At 39.2% G+C, this 9669-nt stretch overlaps 2 protein-coding genes and 1 long non-coding RNA gene across 3 annotated transcripts; 1 reads left to right on the top strand and 2 right to left on the bottom strand.

The window, feature by feature from the left end:
• Nucleotides 1-586: 586 nt before the first annotated feature.
• Nucleotides 587-3728, bottom strand: LOC116604438. The gene is made up of 2 exons (XR_004291046.2): nt 3642-3728; nt 587-3328 (listed from the first exon to the last, which is right to left on the bottom strand). It is a non-coding gene; the product is annotated as an uncharacterized LOC116604438 (long non-coding RNA).
• Nucleotides 3729-5407: 1679 nt separating this feature from the next.
• On the top strand, nt 5408-7390 carry LOC5521483 (THAP domain-containing protein 3). Its single transcript, XM_032366790.2, has 3 exons — nt 5408-6127; nt 6608-6649; nt 6884-7390. Exons 1-3 carry the CDS (start codon nt 5819-5821, stop codon nt 7037-7039), a joined length of 507 nt encoding a protein of 168 aa, XP_032222681.1. The 5' UTR covers nt 5408-5818; the 3' UTR covers nt 7040-7390.
• Nucleotides 7256-9270, bottom strand: LOC116604398. The gene is made up of 4 exons (XM_032366681.1): nt 9243-9270; nt 8442-8490; nt 8125-8370; nt 7256-7787 (listed from the first exon to the last, which is right to left on the bottom strand). Exons 1-4 carry the CDS (start codon nt 9268-9270, stop codon nt 7601-7603), a joined length of 510 nt encoding a protein of 169 aa, XP_032222572.1. The 3' UTR covers nt 7256-7600.
• Nucleotides 9271-9669: the final 399 nt, after the last annotated feature.

The raw sequence follows: 9669 nt of genomic DNA, 5'->3' as shown, positions 1-9669 counted from the left end.
ACGGAAAAGGGAGGAGATATAGGATTTGCATTTTCAGACGGTTTTATGGACCTAAAACTTTTCTCATTAACGGGGTTTCCTTATTACGGGGAACTTAAGCCCTACGTAATACCTTACTAAGGGAAAGGCTTACAGAAAATGTCTAGAATTCGAAAACTGTCTTAATACCGAGGTGTCCTTATACGGAGCGGGATCAGATTTCGCCTGTATTTTCAGAAGGTTCCATAGATCAACGACAGAGCACTATTGATTAATTGGACGCTTCTCAATCTTACAATGTTTAGGGGGAGAGAGATAGAGAGAAAGAGAGAGAGAGAGAGAGAGAGAGAGAGAGAGAGAGAGAGAGAGAGAGAGAGAGAGAGAGAGAGAGAGAGAGAGAGAGAGAGAGAGAGAGAGAGAGAGAGAGAGAGAGAGAGAGAGAGAGAGAGAGAGAGAGAGAGAGAGAGAGAGAGAGATAGAGAGAAAGAGAGAGAGAGAGAGAGAGAGAGAGAGAGAGAGAGAGAGAGAGAGAGAGAGAGAGAGAGAGAGAGGGGGGGGGCAAGGGGGGGCATGTCCCTTTCTCTCCGCCAGGCCCTGCCTTGATGTACTTCTCATTGCAAAATTATTTACGTTGATATAGTTTGTTATTCAAATTCTTCCTTGTGGCAAATACACGCTGAATACAAGCCCAAAGCACGAGGCGATAAGCACACATACATATGACAGTATGCCATCCATGCCACATGTCTAACCAGCGCGGCGCTCTACTTTTAACGGGCTGTCTCTTTGCGATTGTTACTTAAGCATACTCCTGAAGCAGTCTCAAGGGAATTGCTCATTTAACATTAGAAGTGTAAAGCAATGTTTGGGATAGAGTTTTAGGGTCCAGGTGAAAATAGAGCGGGATTCATTCATCACTCGATCCATGAATAGATAAATAAACAGAGTATTTCATGAGGGGCAGGGCTAATAAGGACGTGATTGATGCTTCCTTAGATAAGTATATAAATAGAACTTCTTTTCATATGAGTTTCCGGGGTGTGTTGTTGTGATGTTATTCTACGAAAAATCATAAACTGTGACATGATATAATTAATATCTGGATCATAAAACCGCAACAAAACAAAACTACACACCTTTATTTACGTCTAACACGGACCAGTGAGCCAGAACAAGGCTAATGAAGCCTCGACCAGTGGGCCAGAACGAGGCTAATAAAGCCAACACATGACGGCCCCTTATATGGTATTGCTAATGGATCAATGAAAGGTTATTGGAAATGATTAGAAATGTTATTGCACACTAACGTCACTGAAATTAATGGTGTATAAAAAATGTATAAATCTTTATCTCGTCTCGCACAGGTGTGGGGATTGAAGAAAGGTCGATTATTGGGGAGAGCTTTATTAAAAGAGTTTAACGGAGTACATAAGAAATATAAAAATATCAAAAATATATCAAAATATATGTTGGAAGTATTTTTAGATTGTTTCCCGAATCGAATACTGAAAGCTTTTCGTTTTTGAAAGACGAGAAACTGACAGGCAGACAGTTGACACTACTAAAAGAGTCTAGAATATACTGCATAGAAACATTTTTAATAGAAACATTTACTCTGCATAATGCACATTTTTTTATGAAAGTTGGCTACCACAGGGTACCCAAGCCGCTGGAGCGTGTCTGTTATAAGCGCAATTGTGGACTCAACGAAATCGTTAAATCCAAGAATATTTCGAAAGAGTCTACCCGAAATGCCTTAACAACTTGACATGAAAAAATGAATTCCATCGCCAAGAATAAAATCGGACAACTTCAACGCGCACCAAAAACAGCAGAAAGTTTTCATCTTTATTTGTAAAAAAAATCTAAAAAATCTAGATAAAAAATACATTAACGGTACACTTCCGAGACACTTCCTTATCATGAGGGAAAATGTTATAAAAGATATTTCATATAATGTTTGGTTTAGATACGATGTGAAGCAGACAAAATTAGCCAGCTAAATCTTGGCAAAGGGAAACCCTGCTATGACAAAGATAAAACAATTCAGAAAAACATGAATAAATAAAACGAGAATTATATAACCAAAATGTTGTCACATGTACCGCATTCACACCAGCACTTAAACCAGGTTTAAAGGTGGTTTAATTAAACTGGTTTAAATCTCAATCTCCCAAGAGTGGACAGAACCAAGAAGAAAACTGAATAGACTGTGCTGTACATGTTACTGAGAATTCAACACAATGAAAAACTTGGAAAGTTATCAGACAAAGAACCTTGTTTAACTAAACATGATTTTAGTGTGACCGCAGCAATGGACCTCTTCCTTACGTAAAAACATATTCGCGGGCCGGTTGTAAGGAAATCGACCGATTTAAACGAGATCAACACCATGCCTTGGCGTTCCTGCTCACAAAAATATACTTTTAAAGGGATGCAAATATAAAATATACCCTTGCAGATGCTTAATAGTATTACGAACTATGTGAAAAACAACAACAGTAAAAAAAAAAAAAAAACATTAATGATTACAACTGCGCGCACGTGAGCTAGACGTTCTGTTTTGGCAGCAAAACATCTCCACGTCGCGGCGCGAAAACAAAGGGCTTTACACCGCGGGATATGCCTCTAGCTTCGCGGGATACGGGACATCGTGGCATCTCTTTGTTTGCATCACGTCCCTAGTTTTGACCAAAGCCGGATAGGGTTGTATTGTCGTCAATAGAACTCGAAGGCGCTTTGTACCACTAAGATTTGCCATGATTAAGGGCCCAGTCCTGCTAGCGATATATGATTTTTTTTTTAAAAAGGAGAATAATTTTGCAACAACTCTCGTCGTTACATGAATGATTAATTTAGACCAGCAGTGTTCCCAATTTATGGAAATATTTGCTCACGTCCGCCGTGTGTTTAAAATTGAAAAAGGAAAGAAAGACAGAAAAATATCTGTATTGGAAGTTCGCCGGTGCATGTGTTAAAGCTCGAGGCATCTTTTAGTTTTAAAGAATCTAAGAGGAAGCCTGGTAGTAGATCAACTTGAGAATCTGTTACATCTAACCGACCAAAGTCTACACCACACAAAAACAAAATACTGATTAACAGATTCAGCCGTGATACACTTGTAACGAGTTTGCGCCATCGATCTTTCAGGCGAATTTTAGCAAATTTCCTAAATGATATGAACATTGGCCTTAACACAACCCCACACACCCTCGAGATCCCATTCTAGAACTCTGTGACAGTACGTCTTGGCATTCTCTCATTTGAAGAAGAAGATTCTGTTCAAAGTCTTCATCTCGATGTGCTGCTTGTAGCCGGTGTTAAAGCCAAACCGGTTCGGTATCATCCCCTGTAAAATGAACATGTTCGAGTGACCTTATTTATATCTTTACAGATACTTGTGTTATACAAAGACTAGCATTTATATTGAGTATTTTATCTATTTTCAATATTTTAACTCAAGTCTACCAAATTCAATTTAATAGTGTAAGAAACTTGTTATATAGTAGCGTCTTGGCTTTATTGTACGTGATGGTAAGTTATATGAATAATTGAACCTTTTACATGAGACGCTTAATTCTAGCGAGAGAGTGTTATTGTTGGGGTTATACTTGGGAATCAGGGAGTAACCCAAATAATTATCAAGTGATTGACGTGCTTACTTAATCCTTGGCAGTGGTCTATTAGATCACGTCCGCTTGCTTGTGTGGGACAGAACAATTAAATGGGAACTGTTTTAGAATGCGCGTCAAGTCGTTAAAGGAAATAAAATTTAAATTAAGGACAGAAAGGCCCCCGAATGGTCCCCCGAAATTTAAATTTGCTCGCAATTTTCAGCTAAAGCTCGCATGCTCGAGCAATATTTTCCGCCGTGCTCGCATTGTATTTTTCAATGTGCTCGCTGCTCGATTAAAATGCGACTAAAATGTCTTATCAGCATTTTATTTTTTCTTATTTTTTTTGGATGTGTGTGAAGCGAGTCGTCTAAACAGGATGGGATGAGCTCGGATTAGGATAAGCCTCTGTCTGATACAACAGGCTCGCGCGCTTTCCAAAAACAAGCAAACTTAAATATGGAACAACAACAAGTAGAGGAGAAAGGGGGGATTAAAAAACCTAGAGGGGAGGGGAGGGAAGGGAAGAAGAACATAAAACCTGAGGAGAGGAGGGAGGAAGATAAACAAAACTGATGGGGAGGGGAAAATAAAAAAAATCTCTAAAGGTGACAAAAGGGAAGGGGAGGAAAATGGAAGGAAAACGAAAATCCTGAAGAGGTGGGGAGGGGAAGGGAGGAAAATGAAAAACCTGAGGAGGAGATGGGGGGGGGGGCTCTGCTATTTTGCTAAACAAAACTACTACCTTCAAACAGGAGGTTTTATCTCTCTAAACCTGAAGAAGGAAATATTGTTAAAAAAACAAATCTGCGTTAGTTGTTGTCGAAGTTCTTATCATATTCAACTGTCGACGCAGTTTTTTTCCTACATTTTTCTAAAACAAAAAGGGGTCACATGTCAACCCTATTCCACCACACCACTACTACCTCCCCAGACAAAAATACTCACCCCTCCCCACCGTTACACGATAAATCTTACTCTAATCTGCTAAAGAAGAGAAACATAAAAATACAACACAACAGTCATGAGGATGACCATGCCTGGTGAATAGAATCCAAATAAAGGAACGGCTCAGTGACTCTCGACTTATTTATCATGCCGATGGGCACGTCTTAGCCCCCTCCGTTACAACCCGCGTGCGCGTGAGCACGCCCCACTCATGGGATAATGCGAATTACAGTGTCGGGTCAAAAGTGCGCGGGAGCCTCGCATAAGATTACACCTCAGATATGGTAGAGCATAAAGACTTAGATATAATTTATCCATGTCTATTTGCGCTGAAATAATTCGTGAAAGTAAAGAAACGCCTTGATAGGGGTGTGTAGTAAAGGGGGTTCTGCACTGGCGACCAAGTACTCGTTTAGTTGACAGTTTCAGTTGTTTCGATAACAGCAAAAACGAGTAGCGCCTCATGCCTCTAAATAACCAGATCGGTTTGAAGAATGCCGTTCAGCCACTTCTTTATTAATGTTTACATGTGAATATTTAACGGTTTAGTTTGCAAGAAAACTATCAAACTTACCATCCACTATGAATTTTACAGTTTTTGAAAGAAAACAATTTTGATACTTCCTTGAATTAAGGCTGGTTTCCATTAATCGCACTAGAACGCACAAGGTCGCAGGTTGAGTTTCCATGTAACTGTTTGAGTGCTATAATCATTGGCCATCAAATGGAAATCAGCCTTTAGCTAATGGAAATAGTGTTGTATGGATATGAATTATTTTTCGGAATGTTATGAGCTTGAAGTTTTGAAATGTTAAAAAAAAGCGAGCGGTATGGTAACTAGGTAGGGGTGGTGGAGAGGTACTGGAGTCTACTGAGGAGACTGGTCTCCGCACGAAATACGAAGAATGTCGGGATGCATGGTTATATTATCACACTTTGCCGCAGACCTTAAAGTCCGCTTATGATCAAACCGCCTAGAAAGCCGTAAATTTGCTAGATACTAAGCAAGATACCTAATCTAAGCACTGGTCTAGTCAGATTGCTGTAAATGATAGTGGAACCATGTAGAAATTTTCATTAAATATTGTAGGTTTACGTCCGCCATTGATTTGCCGTGTCCCTTTGACCTGGTTACCTTGCATCTGTCAAAATGTCAAACTAACCAGGACGTGACGTCACATACTCAATACGCTTTTGGAGCACATGGCTAATTTACTTACTCGAAAGAGATAAACATAAGATAACTCATAAAACTTTTCGCTTTTATCGCATTTAAAATGACCGGATCTCGATGCGTTGCTCAGGATTGTGAAAACAATCATAAAGCAGGGAAAAGCCTTCATTTGAGCCCAAAATCGGGTCCAAAAAAGGCGGAGTGGATACGCTTTGTACGACTCCACTCGAAGAATTTCAATCCGTTGGGTCGTTTTGTTGTGTGCTCGGACCACTTCGAGAGAGAATGCTATCACTTTGGCGAGGGGTCCGAGTTAAAGCGCTATTTGATAAAGGGATCCGTACCAACAATTTGGAAACCAAAGAAAACCATTGCTTCACCATCGGATCGGGAATTGCGTCAAAGAGCAAAGGTGAGTTTTATAAATATCTCTACATGCTATTTTTCCTTTTCACCAATAACTGCCATGGAAATTCCTTTCCCCGGCCTGAATAATTTCTTAAGTACAGTTCTTTTGCATTTAACGGATATTTATCAAATAGTTTACATTCACTTCTTATTACAACTCTCCCTGTACTCATGTTTACAATGATTTCACGCATATATTATTGCTAATCCCCAACATTTCCTTTCTAAAATTCAAGTAAGTACTTAACTTGTAGGCTAGCTCGCAGTCTTAGAGTGGTTTTCAAAATCCCGTGAAGTACTATTTAGTTTATTTACTACTAATACACTGCAATGTCTGTTCTCTTTTGTTCTGGCTTGACTATTACATTAAAAAATTTTGTTTAACGGGATTTTGAAAACCACTCTATCTTTCTATTATTACGTGATTACTGTTGGAGAAAGCGGAATTTTTCACTACATAATCTGTTTAATATCCCAATTACAGGAAATTAAGGAGCTTTTAGCAACAGCAGGTGACAGTGGAATGGTAATAATATTTGTTTTTTTTTTCTTATATTTTTTCTTTTTAGATAATAAATTACTCTAGTCAATTAAAAAAGGTTTTTCAAAAGCAGGAAGTTCTTTAAAAGCAGGAAGTACTTTAATTCAAAATGTCTGAAATCCTTGAGAAAACATATTTTCGCTCTCACGTGTTACATTGGCTATCTGACTGTATGTTCTTTTGATGGCTTTCTGAACTCAATCCTTAATTATTTTCTAGGTGCGAGCTCATGAATCTGCCACAACATCTTCCACGGTCTCTACCTTGGACCTACCCGCCTCAGCTGAAGACACACCAACTGAAACCATGCCCCCCCCCCCCCTTAGAAACCCTCCCCATAGACCAACCTGCCCCAGTTGGAGACATGTCAACTGATAACTTGCACGTCCAAGAATCCCACCCGGTAGACCCACCGGCCCCACTTGGAGATGCGCTAATCAATACCATTACTTCACAAGAATCTCACTCCATAGACCCACCCGCCCTAGCAGAAGACACACCCATAGATGCTACGACCATACCTCCCAGAGCCAATGTGTTCCATGTAGTTGATTAGGGCAGTGAGGGGTCATTATTTATAAACAAATGATCTAAGATTTCTGTTTTTATGTCAGCATAATGGAATGAGCTGAAAATATGTACATACAATTGTCAATTCAGAGCAATTTGGCTAACATGGAAACTGATTAATGAGAAATAAATACGATGTTTCACTGCTCAATTCCACCAGGTGCAAGTGCTTGCTTTGTTCACTTAAGAGATTAGTCATGAAGGAAGAATACCAATGCTGCATAGAGCTTGCAAAAACAGCAAAACAAATTGAGAATGTGGGTTTATAGAGATGTATTGTTGACCATCCAGGTCTCAGTGTAGATTGTCACAACGAGTGGTTACTATGCACAGAAGCTGTTGGAATAAAAACAAGGAAGAAAAATCCTATTCAAACTCCATGTCTTCAGAGTTTGCATCCTCCTTATCCTCTTCAAATCCATGAAATGTTTCGCTAGGGAATGCTTCCCGTATTTTGTTGTAGACACAACTTGGGAGAGATGCCCTCTTTGACCACCCGACACACTCATATACCAGGCGCACGTATTGTCTGTAGGCCACAGACCTCAGAAATCTGAAGAAATAATAATAATATCCTGAAAATGAGTTATTGGAATGGGATCATTGGAGTTCTGACAATAGGAAATGAGTGTGGGATTGTGGTCAAGATGCATTAATAAATATACTGTATGCTTTGCTTTCAAATTACAAGCTTAATCAGCATTAAAAGCTTCTTGGTTTTAGGACTTCAATACTGAAATAATATAATATGTTTGACTTTTGATCAGATTTAAGACATTATGTATCTCTTGCTTTTTCATTTTCCTAAATTAAAACCCTCTCCCCTCCTTTTTTTTTGTTAGCTAGTGGGAGCATATATTTACATAGATCTTTTATCTTTAGAAACTTACTCAGATTCGGATGCATTTTTTGCAGATTTGACAGAAGTATAGGATTTTTTCTTCCTTGTTTTTAGTCCAACAGCTGCTGTCCGTAGTACCCACTCGTTGAGGCAATTCACACTGAATCCTGGATGGTCAACAATGCATCCCTCCAAACCAACTTCTTGTAATTTTTTGCATGTTGCAAACTCTGTGCAGCATCGGCATTCTTCCTTTGTGACTAATAACTTGAGCGAACAGTTCGAGCACTTGAACCTGGTAAAATTGGATCACCATGAGCAGTTGGTCGTTACGAAACATCAAAACAACAATATAAAAATACCTACCATGTGGAAATATCTTGCTCCCTTGAAAATCTTCGGAGAAGCTCCTCTTCTTACTCATTCTCCTCGTGGAGTTGCTGCTCGTATTCAGCAGCCTCTTCCCCGTTTGGGACGGGATCGAGACTTTCGTCGTAGCCATGAAATTCACTATCCAAAAGCTCGGGTTGTGATTCAAGAAGCTCCGACTCTGAGTCAAGACTAGAGCTGACGGATAACTCTTCGCTTTCTGAAATACTGCGCTGCCTCGTTAACTAAGCCATAAGACTTTAGTTCGGAAAGTGTCGAGATAAAAGAAATTCTTGAGTATTTTCAACTAGAAGCGGCGTCTGAGCTCGCGAAGCGTATTGAGTATGTGACGTAAGAGGTGAGAAACCGCATCCTTTTCGCGGGCTCAAAAAAGATCACACCAAAACAATGGCGGACGTAAAAACGATGTTTTAAATGCCATAATTCACACGCCCAAATTCACTAATTAAATAGATTATGCACTTGAAGTATACATTGAAGATGTAGGAAGGACTCGAAGTTAATAGAAGCTTTAAAATACAGGTCTAAATCTGGTCATAAGCGGACTTTAATGCTCCATTAATCATCTCTTAGCATTGTCAATTCAATGTCACATGAAAAACACCATGTTTTTATTTAATCAGGAAATTTCTTCAAATATCCTATTTGTTACTGTCATATCGTGTTCTTCATTGCTGCCCGAACTTTTAATGTATCTTATTATCAAGAGAAATACACCGAAACAAAAACATGCATGCTTGTAATACTATTCGATATTGGAATTATGCAGTCGCACACGATTCCAGATCACGCCACAAGGATTCATATTAACATGGGAAAGATAACATTTTAAGAACCGTGCAGGTATCTCTACTCTTGCCAATCTGCGTTTGAACACGAATACACCATGAAGAATTGCTTTTCAGCTAAAAGGGGACGAGTCATTGAGTGTTGTTTTCCAGAGGAGGGGGGTATCTCATTTTTTTATATTTTTATTGAAGGGTAGGGGGTCTGCGCTGATTTCCCTTTTGTTTTTCAACACAAATATTGCATTTCGGGTATTTCCCGAAGAAAATCTAGAACGTAGTGCAAAAACTACCTATTTCTATTTGGGGTATTTATTTTTGGAAATACACTTGGCTTGTTAGCGCGCAATATGAGCTGGAAAGGATAAACGGACGTTTCCAAGGGACAAGCAAAAAAAAAAAAAAAACTTCAGTAAGCC

The sequence above is a fragment of the Nematostella vectensis genome, chromosome 13 (assembly GCF_932526225.1).
Source record: "Nematostella vectensis chromosome 13, jaNemVect1.1, whole genome shotgun sequence".
Lineage (NCBI taxonomy): Eukaryota > Metazoa > Cnidaria > Anthozoa > Actiniaria > Edwardsiidae > Nematostella > Nematostella vectensis.
Note: the sequence above shows the minus strand (reverse complement) of the source record. Positions and strands in the feature narration are given on the sequence as shown.

What these genes read in the sequence shown, in the direction of transcription:
- LOC116604398 (XM_032366681.1), bottom strand. Translation starts at nt 9,270, where the DNA reads ATGAATCCTTGTGGCGTGATCTGGAATC. An exon ending in GAGCAAGATATTTCCACATG is followed by an intron (nt 8,371 to 8,441) that starts GTAGGTATTTTT and finishes CAATTTTACCAG; the next exon opens with GTTCAAGTGCTCGAACTGTT. An exon ending in AAAAATGCATCCGAATCTGA is followed by an intron (nt 7,788 to 8,124) that starts GTAAGTTTCTAA and finishes TTATTTCTTCAG; the next exon opens with ATTTCTGAGGTCTGTGGCCT.
- LOC5521483 (XM_032366790.2), top strand. Translation starts at nt 5,819, where the DNA reads ATGACCGGATCTCGATGCGTTGCTCAGGATTGTGAAAACAATCATAAA. An exon ending in AATTGCGTCAAAGAGCAAAG is followed by an intron (nt 6,128 to 6,607) that starts GTGAGTTTTATA and finishes TCCCAATTACAG; the next exon opens with GAAATTAAGGAGCTTTTAGC. An exon ending in CAGCAGGTGACAGTGGAATG is followed by an intron (nt 6,650 to 6,883) that starts GTAATAATATTT and finishes ATTATTTTCTAG; the next exon opens with GTGCGAGCTCATGAATCTGC.